Below are 17050 nucleotides of genomic sequence, written 5' to 3'. Positions count from 1 at the left end.
GCAAAATGAAATTAAAGGAAAATGAAATGAAAATTAAAGGAAATTGTCTTCTTCTTCAGTGCCTTATTCGGTCCGGATGTTGACGATCATCAAGACTATCATGGTTTTGTTGACTGCTATGCGAAACAGTTCCGCGGAGGTCATCCTAAACCATTGTTGAAGGTTTTTTAACCAAGAGATACAACGGCGTCCTGGTCCTCTCCTGCCAAATACTTTACCCTACATAACGAGTTGTTATACCAAAGGAAATTGTACACCTGGAAATCTTCACAGGATTCTGGGGGATTCTGTGGGAAGGATTATAAGAAATCAGATTGATTTCGTGCTAGTAAATAAGAGGTATAGGAACAGCTGTACGTCTATCGAAACATACACGGAAGCAAACATCAATTCTGATCATGTTCCAGTTGCAAATAATTTTAAAGTCAAAATGAAGAAGCTTACAAGTAAGTCGATGAAGAAGTATGATGTTAGAAAACTAAAATATCCTAATGTTCGACTAAAGGTGAGTGGAAACCTCAGTACAAAGGTGCTAAAATGCAGAAATAAAATTCAAGAACTATAGAGGAAAGTCTGACCATCATACAACAAACAGTAAGAGAAATAAAAGAACAACACCTGAAGAATGATACAGAGTAATTTAAATCATGGATGACCGATGAAATACTTGAACTTATGGATCAGAAAAAAAAACAAAAAAAATTTCCAAGAATATAAGAGAATACATATCATCCTCAGAATAAAGATAAGAGAAGCCAAAGGGAAACAAAAAACAGAGCAATGTCAATAAATAGAGGAGTATCAGAGTCGATACGATAACTTGAATGTCTATCGAAAGGTGAAGGAAATAGCTGGAAAGTTCAGAAAAGACAACACCGGAAAAATAACAGATGATCAAGGCAATCTTGTCATAACCAAAGAAGATATAAAGAAAGTATGGGAACAATACTTGGAAAAACTTTTCCACGACCTTAGAACAATACAAGAACTCACCATTAAAGAAAATACAGGTCTGGAAATCCTATCAGAAAAAATAACGGCAGCCGTCAAACAAATGAAGGATGGAAAGGCACCGGGACTTGATAAAATTCCTGCAGAACTGCTGAAGCTCTCAGATGCAGAACAAATAAAAATAATAACAGAAATATTTAATGAAATAAAGTGGCTCAAAGCGGAGTTCGTACCACTGCCAAAAAACAGGAGCAAAAGTTTGTAAAGACTATAGGACCATAAGCCTAATGAGCTATCTGCTCAAGCTGTTTTTAAAAGTCATCCACAAAAAAATTTACCGGAATTAATTTGGATTTGTGAACGTCGTTGGTACGAGGGAAGCTTTATTTAGCATGCAGGTATTGCTTCAGAAATGTAGAGATGTCATCTGTGATTTTTTTGCATTCTTGATTGACTACAAGAAGGCTTTCGATAGAATCAGGCATGAACAAATGATGGAAGTGCTGAAGAGGACAAGAGTTGACGGAAGAGGCCTAAAAATAATAGCTAATCTGTATTGGAATCAATCAGCGGTGCTCCAATTGGATGGGGAATATACAGATCAGGCTCTAAAATATATTGATGAAAGTATCTTATTAAATAAAGTCCCGCTCAATAACCTGCGTTATGCAGATGAGTTAATAGTTTTTTATAATACCATAGAAGTGCTACAAAACTTATTGAAGAAAATAACACAAACAAGTATACCATATAGACTAGATATAAACACCAGCAAAACCAAAATAATGGGCATAAGCAAGGAAAACATAACTGCAGCAAGTCTGTATGTGAACCAAATGAGAATTGATCGTATCTCACAGTAAAACTACTTGGGAACTATAATCAATGAGTCGTGGGACAATACCCAAGAGATTAAATGTCGCATCGGAAAGGCAAAATACATTGAAGGTGGAAACTCGATCAAAACTTCAGGTTTTTGAGCTATGGTTATACAGAAGGATCCCGAAGATACCATGGATAGACAAAGTCACCAATGAAGAAGTACTACGGAGGATGAACACAACATCGGATTTGGTCAACATCGTGAACGGTTGTAAGCTGTAGTATGTATGTATGTACAGCGTTAATAGGCCTTTTAGGCCCATTGCTGGATGGATAATTTCCATCGTTTTCTATTCTTAGCTAACAGCTTCCAATCTCTGAATCCCATCTCTCTGACATCTTCCATCTCTCCATTTCTTTCTTGGTTTTCCTCTCTTTTTTTGCCCTCAGGTACTCTCCAAGCAATATTCTTGACTAGTCTATTACCTTGCATTCTTTCTAGATGGCCGAGCCATTCTAGTCTACGTTTTTTCACCACATTTGTTATTGTAGGGTTAGCATACAACTGATACACTTTTGCATTAGTTCGTCTTCTCAATTCTCCTTCTACTACTTTTCCACCAAATATTCTGCGAAGTATCTTTCTTTCCTACTAACCATACTAACATATATAGAACAAAAAAGACTAAAGTGGTATGGACATGTAAGAAGAGCTAGCGACAGCAGATGGATAAAAAGAATAACCGAATGGAGCCCCATAGGAAGGAGGAAAAGAGGACGACCCCGAAAATCCTGGAGGAACGAAGTAGACGACGTCATGAGTAAGAGAGGACTAAACGATGGAGAATGGAACAACAGAGAGAGATGGAAACAGTTGAGCGAGGGAAGGCAGTGAATACTGTAGAATCCCTAAATATATCTTTCTTTCCCATGCTTCCAATGTGTTCTGTACGGTTTTGTTCATAGTCCATGTCTCGGCAGCGTATAGCATTGTGGGTCTAATTATAGTTTTGTATACTCTTATTTTTGTATTACGAGATATATCTTTGGCCTTCATTATTTTGCTCATGGCTCCAGCACACCTGTTGCTCTTGGTCAGTCTCAGGTTGATTTCAGTTTCTTCTTTACATGTCTGATCAATAAGAGTACCTAAGTACATATATTCATCCACCTTCTCGAATTCTACAACTGATCCATTCTCCACCTCCAATTTAAAGGATCCCCTGGTGCTTATTCCTTTTTTGCTCGAGATCTCCATGTACTTCGATTTATTAATATTAACTTTCAGTCCCATTTTAAAGCTTTCCCGGATCAGTCTTTTTGTTATATTTGATAGTTCTTTTCCATTTCTTGCAATGAGAACCACATCATCAGCGTATGCTAAGCATTGGTGCTCCTTGTATAAAATAGTACCGGACCTATTTATCCCACTAATCCTTACAATTTTTTCTAGAACTATATTGAATAGCAATGTAGACAACGGGTCTCCTTGGCGAACACCTTTTTTTACTTCGAATTCTTCTGAGACTGTACCGTTGCATCTCACAGCACAAATGGTTTGTCTAATTGTCATTTTTACCAATCTTATTATTTTTTCTGGCACTTGGAATTCTTTTAGTGTTTCTATTAACTTGTTTCTGTTTATTGTATCGTAGGCAGCTTTGTAATCAATGAAAAGTACTTGTGCTGAAATGTTGTATTCATAGCAATTGGTCAGGATTTGTTTTAGCATAAAAATTTGATCGGTTGTTGATCTTCCTTTCCGAAATTCTCCCTGTTATTCTCCTAGATTCTTCTCTATATATATTTCTAATCGTTTTTTAATTAGTATGGCGAGTACTTTATACATTACTTCTAATAAGGATATTCCTGTATAGTTTGTGCATTCAGTTCTATCTCCCTTTTTGTGTATAGGAATTATAATCGACTTATTCCATTCTTGAGGCATTTCTTCGGCATCCCATACTTCTAGTATTAGCTCACCAAGTTTGTTTATTAAGACCTCTCCTCCATATTTTATGTTCTCTGCCACAATGCCGCTCTCCCCGGGACTTTTTTGGTTTTTGATATCTTTTATTATTTCTTCAATTTCTTCTCTTGTGGGCTTTGGTATTTCTTTTATTACTATTTGGGGTCTAGGAACATAACAATTTTCTTCAGTAGTCACTTCGTCATTTAGTATCTCTTCGAAATATTCTTTCCACCTTTCACATATTTGGTCTTCATCAACTATCAGGTTTCCTTGCTTATCTTTTACATTCATCGTTCTTCCCTGGTACCCAGTTTTAATGTATTTTACTTCTTTATAAAAATTTTTTATTTCATTTTTCTTGTAATTTTCTTCAATGCGCTTAATTTTATTCTCCATATACTTTCGTTTCCGCTCCCTTAGGATTCTCTTTACTTTTTTTCGTTGTACGGCATACATTTCTAGGTCGTCTTGTTTTTGCGAACGTAAACTTTTTAATCTCAAATCTGATCTTTTTTTAACTCTGTTCTGCATTCGTCATTGAACCAGTGGTTTTTTCTAAATCTTTTTGCTCTTGGTATGTTCTTCGACGTAGCTTCCTTTATAGTGTTTGTCATTTTCAAGAACTTTTGTGGTATGTTACTCACAGTAGTACTATATTGTTTAGCGTAGGTTTCTTGTATATCCTTTTGATAGTCCTGCGATACCTCAAATTTACGCAGTTTTTCAAAGTTAAATTTACGTTGCACTTTCTTTTTCCGTTTATGCTTTTTAATTATTGCTTCTCTCATATTAATTCTAACCAAAAAATGATCTGAGTCTACGTCAGCCCCTCTGCACATTTTCACATTTGTTATTAAATTCGCAAACTTCTCTTGTATTAAGATGTGGTCTATTTGATTAGTTCCATTTGACCCCGGAATTTTTCACGTTCCTTTATATATATTTTTTCTCCTAAAATGGGTACTCATTATCTTCATCCTGTGTTCAATTGCGAATGTGATTAATCTCTGTCCATTATCATTTGTATTCAAATGTTTACTTTCACCCCCTGTTATGTTTTTATATATATCTTCTCTTCTGACCTTTGCATTGGCGTCGCCTATAATAATTTTAGTGTCTTGTCTGGGCATTTCTTCACACAATGACTCTAATTCTTCATAGAATTCATCTTTCACTTCTTCTTCTTTTTCTTCTGTTGGAGCATGTATATTTATCAACGATATCATGTTCTGTTTTCCTTTAATTCTAATTGCACACATTCTGTCAGATTTTACTACGAATCGTTTTACCTACTCCACGTCTTCATGTACCAGAAAACCCACTCCAAAGTTCCTATTATTGCCTCCACTTGTATAAAACGTGTATGGGCCAATCTTTTCGACGTTGTTTCCAGTTAAATGTGTTTCCTGTATTGCTAAGATGTGTATTTTATATTTTTTTAGTTCTTCTATTAGGTTAATTAATGCTCCCTCCTCGTATACTCCTCGAACACTTCCATGTCGCAATATTTAGGTACATATTCTTATTTTTTATTTTGCTATTTAATAATGGCAAAATACATTGAAGGTGGAAACTCGATCAAAACTTCAGGTTTTTGAGTTATGGTTATACAGAAGGATCCCGAAGATACCATGGATAGACAAAGTCACCAATGAAGAAGTACTACGGAGGATGAACACAAGCGCGGATTTGGTCAACATCGTGAAGGGTCGTAAGCTGTAGTACTTGGAATATATAATGAGAAATCAATGCAGATATGAGCTACCTTAATTTGCAAAGTAAAATTAAAGGACTATTGTATCTGCGTAGGTAAAGTTGTGTAGTCTTCCTTTATTAAGATAGCAATTTTGATGCATATTTTGGAGCAGATGTAAAGAATTTATTGATCCAGTTAATAAGTAAATCTGTTAAATAAATACAAATATATTTCATGCTTTCAGGTATGTTAATTCCGGCATTTGCTTTATTATTTTTGGGTTATTGTTCAAAAGATAGCGCCGTCGCAGCAGTTATCTTATTAATAATAGCAGTTGGTGCAAACGGTGCTACTTTTTGTGGAACGTTCATCAACAACGTTGATCTATCTCCGAACTTCGCGGGAGTCTTGTATGGAATCATGAATGGATGTTCGAATATTTTTGGTATCCTGGCTCCATTGATAGTCGACGTTATGGTAAAAGATCTGGTAAGTGGTAATTATTTACTTTTGTCGATCTTTCCTATAATAGTACTTTTTTTCAATCCTCTTTCTCCTGGTTTAATTTTTCATGAATATTTTCATCATTAGAAAAAGATTGTTCATTATCATCACTCTCACTTGAAGGTCGATATCCATGTTCTTCTTCGATATCATATCCATTTTCTATATCAGACAAGTCAGATTCCTTCTGGTTATACCATCTTAAAACAGTTTTTTATTATTGTCTAATAGATTAACTTTTTTGATGTACTAAGAACGAAATCCATCTAAATATAATAAGTTTTACACAAAAATTTAGCTTTAGATTTCTAATTTGAACGTGGTCACAGTATCCCAGCTGAAAACCCACTGAATATTAATAACTCATGGTACAATGAATACACAAGGTATGATACATAATGTTCCAAAATCGGTTCGCTTTCGCGCATGACGTAGTCAAGAACGCTTATTCCCGCAACATTTGAATGTAGTTGTATTGGAAAGACTTTTAATTTTACGTTTTTTTTTATATAATTTGGCTAATTTAATTACAGTAATTATAAAAAGCTGATAAAATTATGTTATTATAATATTTATCCTTTATAAAACATAGATATCCTTTATAAGACAAGTTTTAATTATCTTTTATTACACGTAGGTACAGGTTAATTAACTTATACTCCAGAGTTCGATATTTCAGATGTTTAAAAAGATACAGAAAAGTGGTAATGGAGGTACACAAAATTTGTATGTATATATATACCTACTGAACTAAACACAAAATCAAAATAAATAATGACAAAGTCAACTTTATTTATATCGAATGAGCTAGCTGGCCATCGAATATGAGTGTAGTGAGGGCACACAATATTGCACAACATTTAAAATGACATTTTTGTAATATTCACACCTAAAATTATCTTGGTATTGTTTATAATAATGATAACATTGTATATTTTAATAATGATAACATGATTTAACAAAGAAAAATAAGTTATTTTGGAAGATGCTACATTGATTTCCTCCGAAACAGTTCTTATTGCAAATTGCATAGCAGGCTGAGGCTAGTTTCTTACTTAACAAATCGATATGAAAAAACCATTTAAGGTTTCATGACTAATAATTAATAAAAATAAAGATTTAGACTTACGTCGTTGACCTAGAAGTAGTAAGAAGCTGCTCAACATACTTTTTGGACTCTCTGTGTTCGCCTCCTTGTACGCGTTTCTTTTGGTTGGTTAAAAGGGTAGCCGATTTTGTTTTATACAAATAAAGACTAGGTACTGCCTCAGGTTTGAGTTTTAGACCCTTTTTAGAAACGTAATTTACAAGTTCCTGTTGTAGATTTCTTTGGTAATCGTCAGTTTTAAAATGTGTGTAACAAATTCTTGCAGTATTCCAATTAAAATTATCCTTTCTACAACAAGATATAATCCACAGTTTTCTGGTCACACTATCTTTAGGAAACCTAAAGATCTATCTTCATTGTCACTATTGCAACAAGCAATTGCACAGCGTACTTTGAAAAAGGTACAAAACCAGATATACAATGGCAAATAAAAACTTTCAGTTTTACAAAAAAATACTATACAGTATAAATAAATAGTAACTAAACACCATTTGAATAAAGACACATATGTAAGCATAAATCTAAATTATTTTTCTATTATAAAATACATGACTCAGTCAGTATTGAGTTACTTTAAAATATATTTATTATCTTAACTTGCAATTTGCAATAGTCACCATTGATAACCGATATTATTGTTGAACTTTTGTATTTATACAAGCTTTCTGTCTTGCCGGTGTAAAGTCGTCTGAAGTCGATATTTATTGTGTTTTGCGTTTGAACTAATTTGTGTCTTATTTTCATATTATTATATTGTTTGATAAGTAAATTTTGCATACAATAATCGGTAGGTTATAGTAATGTGTATATTTTTATTTTACTAAATTTCATTATAACTCATCTAAAATACCATATTGAATTCTAAAACAGATTTTTCTCTATTGTACTCTATTTTGTTTTTATTTTAGTAAAACTGCTTGGAAGTGAGTGACAGTGAATCAGAATAAGCAAATCTACTACTATTTACCTATTCACAGTATTTCCTCTGCAGAAAATTTTTAAATTTCAAGGGATTTGCATACAAAAAGAGTACTTATATTATTAGTATATGTATGAAAACAAAAATAAATATTTGGCCTGAATCTCTAGGAGAAGTAAAGGTTTTACGCTACTGAAAATATATTTTTTATTCAATTATAACCAAAACAAAACATTTAAAAAAAAAATAGATCACTTTTTAACCATAATTTCAAAATTAATGTGTACGTTAAGCTGTAATAATGGGTTCGAGGTTGTTCAGGCGATCTTAACTACGTCACACTCCTGGGCCAGCTGTCAAATGTCATGCGCAATATCATACCTTGTGTATTCATTGTATCATGTTAATAACTAACAATAGTGACTTGAAGGAACATGAGCGCGCGAAAGATTCAAGGTTATAGCATTTTAACTTGTTAATTACATTGTGATAATATTTTTCTGTTTATTTTCTTTTCTTATTATTTTTTCTGAATAATACTAAACGTTTTGTAACTGCTAAGTATATTAATAATAGGTTTATTTATGTATAAATAAATTTTAAGTCAAGGTAAAGTTTGTTTCACGAAAAATGGATGAATGAATAATGGTTACCTGAGTTGATCCTATTGTGTATACAAGAGTCTCTCAATAAACTACCGAAGTACACAGGGTCGCACTTCAGAAAGTTTGTTATTTAATATATTTTATTGGTAGCTGTGTAATACACGATTATAAAAATTTATTAAATTATTTCAGGTATAATGATAATACAGAGGTATTTTCAGGTTGTTCAAGTGAATATACTTGATAATTGAACAATTTGTAACATGAAGAAAGTAGTTTTTTTGTTCTACGTGAATAATTGTAGTGTATGGATCTAAATTCAGAAATGTACAGTAATAATAGTTCTATTTACAGTATATACATAAAAGCGAATACATAATGTACAAAAAATAGATGAATTGAAAAAAAATATAGAAAAATATATACAAGTTAATATTTACAAGAAAAATACCCAAAATAACCAAAATATATTTATGAATTTCTAAATACCTAATTCTGTTTCGCTGTCGCTATCCTCTGCAAGATTAATAACAATTGGTTTAATTATGTGATTAAAAGTAACATATGAATTTTCTACGTTCGTTACATGGCGTACTAAATTTTCCCAACTTTCTGGGGAGATATCATCAACACATTTTCTTATTAATTCGACTACACTACCAGTTGAAGTCGGAGAAACATTTTGTGACCAAACATTTGACTTTAGTTGGTGCCACATATGCTCTATGGGATTAAATAAACAATAGTAGGGTGGAAGCCGTAACACTGTATGTCTCATGTCCTCGGCCAATGCGTCACAAACATATACTTTTTTAATAGAAAATGATTTTAACACTTCTAACAGTTCATTTTTTAAATAACTTTCTTTAAAATATATATCGTTTTCTAACAGGTAGTTTTGAACTTCAATTTTCGTGTTATTTGCACTTGGAGACTTATGTAATTGACGACTGTGGTAACTTGCATTGTCCATTACTATCACACTATTTTAAGGAAGGTTAGATATAAGACAATTCTTAAACCATTGCTCAAAAAGCTCTGCCATTGTATCCTCATGGTAGTCCACGCAGGAGTCTTTAATGTTCTTTGCAGAAAGCCATAAGGCATTTGGGACCCAACCATTTTCTGATCCTGCATGCAAAATTGTTATTCTTTTCCCTTTGTTTGATGGAGCTTTTGTTTGACACCTGTTGGAAGAATCGGACCATCCTTTGGATGGTGTTTTATGAGTGTCAAACCATGTCTCGTTCAGATAAATTATTGGTCGATCTTCTGTACGGTACTTTCTTATGGAAGTTATATATTCAGTACGCCACTTTTGTAAACGATGGAACTCCATAAGTACTTGCCTTTTGTCAATTGTACGATATCTGAAGCCCATTTTAGACAAAATCCTTCAAAGACTAATGCGGCTACAGTTTATTTGTGTATCATCATTAGTAAGCCGTTGTTTTAAAGCATCTAATGTAGGTATCCGTTGCTCTTCGTACATTGTGTAAATTTTTCGTCTTATTAAGTCGTTATAATTTTCGTCAGTACATTTGGTAAAACCGGCATCCTTACGCTTCCTTCTTGACTTAATGGGATTTGACGTAATTATTTTTACTGTGGTTAGAGGTATTTTCGTTAAATCAGATATTTCACTGGCAGCAGTATTAGCAGTAAGTCCTCTTGTAAGTAAAGAACTATATATTGTTTTTACGATTTCTCTAGTGTCAGCAGTTAAATGCTTTTTCTTTGCTGGAACACTGGAAGAAGCACTATCAATGTTTTTCCACGGACGCCAGATAATGCTGTTTTATAGGTGTAAATCTGTATAACACTGGTAACACTTGTAACACTTTCAACTAAATGAAACAAAATGTATATTTAAAAATTTCTCATCGGTTTTATATACTTTTACAAATTATACAGAATAGGGGGAAACTGTATAATTATTCTAGGAAATACTTAACGATCAACAAATTTATTGTGGTCATTAAAAGATCAACCATTGATACTGAAACTCACTGTTAAAATGTTTACAACTTTATGAAATAAAATGTATTTTAATCGTGTTTATAATTTTATACGATTTTTTAATCGTTTTTATATTACAAGGAATTTATTATACAAACAAGATAACGACACTCCACAGTAGCTTCAATTTTACCTGAATACTTACCTGCTCAACTAATTTTGACTAAACTGGGGTACTTGCGGTCGGGTTTTATTGAAATCATTAAGCACTCAACCATTTTTCTTGAAATAAACTATATCCACTTTTTTTCTATTGACAGTTACATCGCAGAGAGCGAGCAATCCGTTTATCATTATTTATTTGTTCAAATTTTTAATTACTTAAAGTTCCTTTTTGTTTTAGATATAGAGGCTATGAACCTTAGGATTTTTAGTTCGACTTTTATTTTCTACTGCTTTGACCATACTCCTTTACTTGACAGTTCAACTAGTTTATCCTCGACTTTCTTGGTTTGTCGTAATTGTGATCCCTCGTGGTTTTTAATTTGATTCGTCTTCACTTTATCTATTAAAGTTACTACTTTTCTATTAGCCTACTATTTTATGACCTTAATTAGATCTTCAAAATTATTACCTCTAATTTAAATATATTTAAATATATTTTTTAATGCTTTTTTTAGTACAATCCAAAGCAGTGGAGGAATGTTTTCTATCTGGCAAGTGCAGTTTATGCATCAGGAGCTGTAGTATTTTGGATATTTGGATCTGGAGAAGTCCAGCCGTGGAACGAAAAAAGGATTAAAATAGGTACTTATGCTACTAATATAAATAATTAATAATCACATTCATTATGGTGGCCATTTACATACATTTGTATCATTATATCTAACCATTTAAAGAATTTTGTGTAATTTTTACTATTTTGTGTTAATCATACTTCATCGCTTACTTGATGATTCATACAGGCAATTTTTTACATAAAAATTTATTGGAAGTATAATTATAAACGAGTATTAAATAAACTAAATGATTAATACAAATAGATCATATTAGGATGTCATAGATAGACAATAGATTAGCACCTACTTTCCATTTGTCAGCTATTATTTTCATATATGGTATAAATTTATGTTATAGATTTCAAGGCAGTAGATTGGTGTCATAGACCTTTCACACTATGACTTAACGTGCAGAAAATATTTAGGTTACTTAAATGTTACAAATCTTAGTTGTGTGTGATGTCTACACTCCTTTTATTCTTCAGTTGCTTGTTCTCTTAGTGCATATCAATGAATCAGTGTTAACTTTTTTAATTTAGTCCTAATCCTTGCAATGATTATTCGCTTTATTTCATGAGAGAGTTTTTTGTTATTTTATTAAATACTCCATCCGTCTTACTAGAGTATATTAGCAAGTCGGCTTTCATGTTGATGTATTTTCCCATTCCATTTCACGTTATCTTATTGAGACCTAGTATATATCAACTTTCCACCGAGCGATTACCGGTATAAGCAGCAAACCCCTGCTTACTGGCCAACAGCTTTGGGTGGAGGAGCTTGTTAACAGTAAAGGGGTAAAGGGGCACCCCTTTGTCCTGGAGTTGGGAAACTGGCTTCAAAGGCGGAAAAACCGTGAAAGCGTTCAACGGCATAGGGATGAGGAAGAAAGATTAAGACAAGACACCTTAATAAAGATCCGAATTGAATAAGTTCTAGTAGAATGAAATGGCTATTCAATTCAATTCCGGAGTAAGCACCTCAATCGGACCTCCGGGAAGAACAGTTACAAGTATAACAAAAAGATTAAAATGCAAAGAAGACGTCAGAATAGACACATGGAACGTGAAAACTATGGCACAGGAAGGTAAAGGTTCGGGAACCGCGTAAAGGAACACCGCGTTCACTATTTTGGAATAGATAACTGCAAACATGTGTTAGCTGTCGGCATTATATTAAGAAAAGAAGTGGCAAAAGCTGTTGAACTCATCCCAATCTCAGCAAGAGTGATGCTTATTTAACTGAAAGCAAGACCAATCGACATCAATATAATTCAAGTGTATGCACTTAAAACAGAAGAGGTAGAAGAACTATACCATAGCATTAACCAAGTCGTGAAAAAGCAAGACCTAACATTTGTTATAGATGACTTCAACACCAAAGTTGGGACCAGCAACACATCATCTGCAGTTGGACTATTTGGACCAGAAAACCGCAACGACAGGGGAGATATATTGGAGATTTTTACGGAAGCAAATCAATTAGTAATAATAAACATCTGGTTTGAGCTACACCCAATGAAATTATATACGTGGAAGTCGTCAGAATTCTGTGGGAAGGATTGTGTCGAAACTCTAGTAATTTGAGGCATATACGTAATTGACCGCTCGCATCCAATTCTGATGTCGGGGCTGCCAGCTTCTAACTGCTAGAATGACTAAACACTGCCACGAATTCCATCCAGAACAAGATGTCAGACAAGGATGTATATTGTCTCCACAATTGTTTAATATATATATATATATATATATATATATATATATATATATATATGGGGAACATATGAGAAGAGCGCTAGAAAGGGCTGGAAAGGGAATTGACCGGTTTAAGATTGTGAGCTCATACTTATATAATTAGCCTTGTGCTTGTGATCGTTTATTACAAATACAGAGTTACTTAAGGAAGAAATAAAACATAGATGTGATCTAACAAACGTGGCCGTAGGAAAGATGGCTAAAATATAGAAGGACTCTCAAATTTCACGAATGAATGAATAATTGATGGATTTGGCCGTTACTTGACGGAAATTCATTTTATGTAACAATAAAACACTGAAAACTTTGTTTTCAAAACTTCCACAAAATATATTTTAAACTCTTATCACTACAGCTATTTCGGCTGATTACCTTTCTCAAGTGGTCTATTTTTGGCATGCGTTTATACTTTATAGTCTCTAATGAAATAGGTTTAGGAGGGAAGAACTGTTTGTCAAAAGTTGGACATTCTGAATTATATCTGTGTTTTTTATATAATCTAAAATTCTATCTAAAAATGAAGTTGATTAACTGCTTAGTATTCCCAGTACTAACATACGGATATGAATCGTGTACCATACGACAAGCAGAAAGAAGAAAATTAGACATCACTGAAATGTTCTGTCGGAGAAGAATGTTACCGATTCCGTGGTCCGACAACACGACAAATATTTCAAGTTCAAATGAGTTAAAAGTCCATCTCCAATAATTAAAATTCTTTGGACATGTCATGAGGGTAGTTAGAGAAAACATGGAATGACTTTTATCCAAGGAAAAATAGAAGACTGAAGGTCAAGAAGAAGATCCTCAACACGATGGATCGACGAAATTACAGGAAGGACCAGAGGCAGAGATCTTTGTTGGCAGACAATACACGACATCAGAATGGCCTTGGGAGGGTCAGGACTAAAGAAAGGGAATGGTGTTATTATTGTATGCCTTGTAATAGTTTATAATTTGGTTTATATCCCCTACCAATAAATGCTATTGGTTGATGATAGATTATTTTGGTTCAAAAAATGTATACAACACTATAACATATTTTTCTATTAGGACATTAATAATAATGTATTTTTTACTTTTCAGATCCAGATGCTGTTTCGAACGTAAGCAGTATTTACTAAACCACTTGTAATGTTCGTTTTAGAATACTAATAAATATATTATACTCAGTAATAAAGATATTTTAAACACCTTTTTTTTCTAAGAATCATTTTCATTATAAGAAATTAAAATTCCCATTTTTTATAAAACAAAAAACAGAATTGTATTAATTTGACAATTTAAAATGACAGGCCAATCGACTTAATAGAATGATATAATGAAGACTTGCTTCAAGACTTTCAGCCAGAATTTTTTTTATCGTTTAAATGTAGAGTCCCAATTAGATCTGCGACTTGGTATTGAATATCGATACACTATCAATACATAATTGTTCAAATGTATTGCACAGTGTACAAACCAAATTAGAACACCTCAGTAAAGTTCAACTTAGGTTCAGAGTAGGAATGAGGGAAGCACTTTTTAGTTTGTCTGTTCTAATACAGAGAGCCAGGGATGTTAACTGCGATGTGTATGCATGTTTCATTGATTTCGAGAAGGTTAACATGGGACAAGACAAGGTAACAAGAGTCTTACATGGGAAACTAATCGTAATATAAAATAATCGATATCCTAAAAACATCAGGACTCGATGGTAAGGATATAAGACTGATCTCAAACTTATATCTCCAACAAAGAGTAACATTGCGATTATAGAATAAAGTGTCCAAGATCTTTAAAGTCGAAAAAGAAGACAGGGTTGCATATTGTCACCGGCATTATTCAACATATACTCTGAAAACATCTTTAGAGAGTCCTTGAATGAATCAGAAGATGGGATTGCTGTAAATGTTCAACTTATACACAATATTAGATACACAGACGATACAGTGTTGCTGACTCCTTGCCATTGTATCCAGTTGTACCTTTTCCTGTTTTTAAGAAGCCAAGTCCAGTTTAGTTTCCACGGTTTGTGTTCCAGTGACCCATTTTCCTTTTTGTTCGTGTGTCAGAGATTCCCAGCCATTGTTGGGTTTTTAAGAAGTCCAGTTTACAGCGCAAGTGTAATTTTAGTGAAATCCAGGTAACTTTCAAATTTTAAAGTAAAGACAGACATTTTTTTAATAATAAGAATTTGCTTTCATAACAAAAAGGATTTGTAATACTTAATAAATTGTAAAATTTTAGGGTTTGACTTAGCTGTCAATTTATTTGTTCAGTTTTTTTTAATTTAATGTTAACTCACAACAGCTCGTTTTATTATTTTTGATTTTAGTTTGTTTTATTTAAAAAAAAAAAGGTTAATCTCTGTGCGGTAAATTTTATAAGTTTAGAATAGTATCTCCAACTCCTGGAATTTGTAAACAGATGAAACATGTAAGTCTTTTTTGTATTTTTGTATTTTGCGACTATTGTTGTATTATTTTTTCACTGTCTATTGTGTAACCGTTTGTGGTGACACAAAAATAAATGTTAAATTTTGTTTCTTAACATTTTGTTTATTCTTTTTTTAACTAACCTTTTTTTTTAGTTTCCATTTGGAAAAGATATGTTTTTTATGTTTAATAATTATATCTCAAGTTACAACTAGTTGTTGTAATAGTTATAATTAGGCACCTTAAAGTGGCTCTCTTTATAAATTACTAGAGGTGTTTCCTGTTTCTTTTTATTTTGTCCCAAGAGATTCATAACCGTTTGTTTCATATTTTTGTAGTTGCCCCAATCCAAACCTCTTGATATTTTTTATCCATCCACTTATCCACGACCCCAGCTCTCCTAACAAACCCTGAGTGCCGTTCGCACAAGTAGCGTTTATTTTGCTTACCCTATCTCCACCCCCATAGTTTCTATTCCCCAATCTTTTACCCCCAAAATCTTACCCTATGGTAGGCAAAATATATTATCGTTCCAATATTAAGGATACTTGGGATCACAGCTACAAAATAAAAACTAAGATTGAAAAAGTTAGAAGCTCTTTCAGCAGCCTTAGGAAGATTCTCTGCAACTTATCTTTAAGTATCAATATACGCATAAGAATTCTTAGATGTTACTTTTTTAGTGTCTTCCTCTATGGAGTAGAAAGTTGGAGCTTTACAGAAGAGGCATTTGAAATATGGTGCTACCGATGTATGTTGAAGGTCTCATATATACACCACATAAGTAACATAATTATTTTCCAGAGTCTAAGAAAAGACAAAGAAATTATTAACACCATAAAGAACAGAAAATTGGGTTACTTCGGCCACATCATCCGTAATAATAAGTAATGACTTCTACAGTTGATTCTATAAGGCAATATTGAGGGTAAGAGAGGCCCTGGACGTGGACGTATATGCTGGCTGGCCAATCTTGGGAAATGGACTATTAACAGAACTATTTCGAACTGCTATAAATAGAATAAGATGGGTCAATGTAGTCGCCAACATCTATAGAAAATAGGCACATTTAGAAAAAGATTGCACAATAAAATTGTGAAAATTGTCGACAGTTAACTCCGCTTGGAATGGTTGATGGCTTTATCGATCATTACCGACTCCAAACTCGGATAAGGATATAGGGTTAGACCAGCAACCTGCTCGTAAAACATCTGAATTGCTTTCAGAACTAGTGTATCAATCTCGAAACCTGGAACATTTAGTGACGACGACACTCCGTAAATCGTTAACGATTTTTAAAGTGGAAATCGAAAAGTCAAATTTTAGTTAAAACACAATTTTCATTTTAATTAATTGTGGCTTAATTGCTACACTTAATATAACATGCTTGATTTGTTATTTAATGTAATTTCAATTTCTTAAAAATATTTCGATTATGCCCGAATTAATATATACTATAGACACTTACTTTTATGGGGGAAGTAGACACTCCCCATTCTGTCAATATGACTTCTACAAACAATTTAAAAGGTAAAGTTTTTTACCATAACATATTCCCATATAAACA

At 33.0% G+C, this 17050-nt stretch overlaps 1 protein-coding gene across 3 annotated transcripts in view; it reads left to right on the top strand.

Annotated features, from left to right (window-relative positions):
• The window catches only part of LOC140444456 (putative inorganic phosphate cotransporter), a 39326-nt gene extending 25065 nt beyond the window's left edge, over nt 1–14261 (top strand). For 2 of the 3 annotated variants that reach the window (XM_072536211.1, XM_072536214.1), the window contains exons 7-9: nt 5686–5930; nt 11217–11343; nt 14153–14261. In XM_072536211.1, the coding sequence (XP_072392312.1) occupies nt 5686–5930; nt 11217–11343; nt 14153–14190 (410 nt within the window). In that variant the 3' untranslated portion in view covers nt 14191–14261. The remainder of the gene's footprint in view (nt 1–5685; nt 5931–11216; nt 11344–14152) is intronic. The other variant, XM_072536219.1, reaches the window with a different exon arrangement.
• Nucleotides 14262–17050: the final 2789 nt, after the last annotated feature.

The sequence above is a fragment of the Diabrotica undecimpunctata genome, chromosome 1 (assembly GCF_040954645.1).
Source record: "Diabrotica undecimpunctata isolate CICGRU chromosome 1, icDiaUnde3, whole genome shotgun sequence".
In the NCBI taxonomy this organism is placed as follows: domain Eukaryota; kingdom Metazoa; phylum Arthropoda; class Insecta; order Coleoptera; family Chrysomelidae; genus Diabrotica; species Diabrotica undecimpunctata.
Note: the sequence above shows the minus strand (reverse complement) of the source record. Positions and strands in the feature narration are given on the sequence as shown.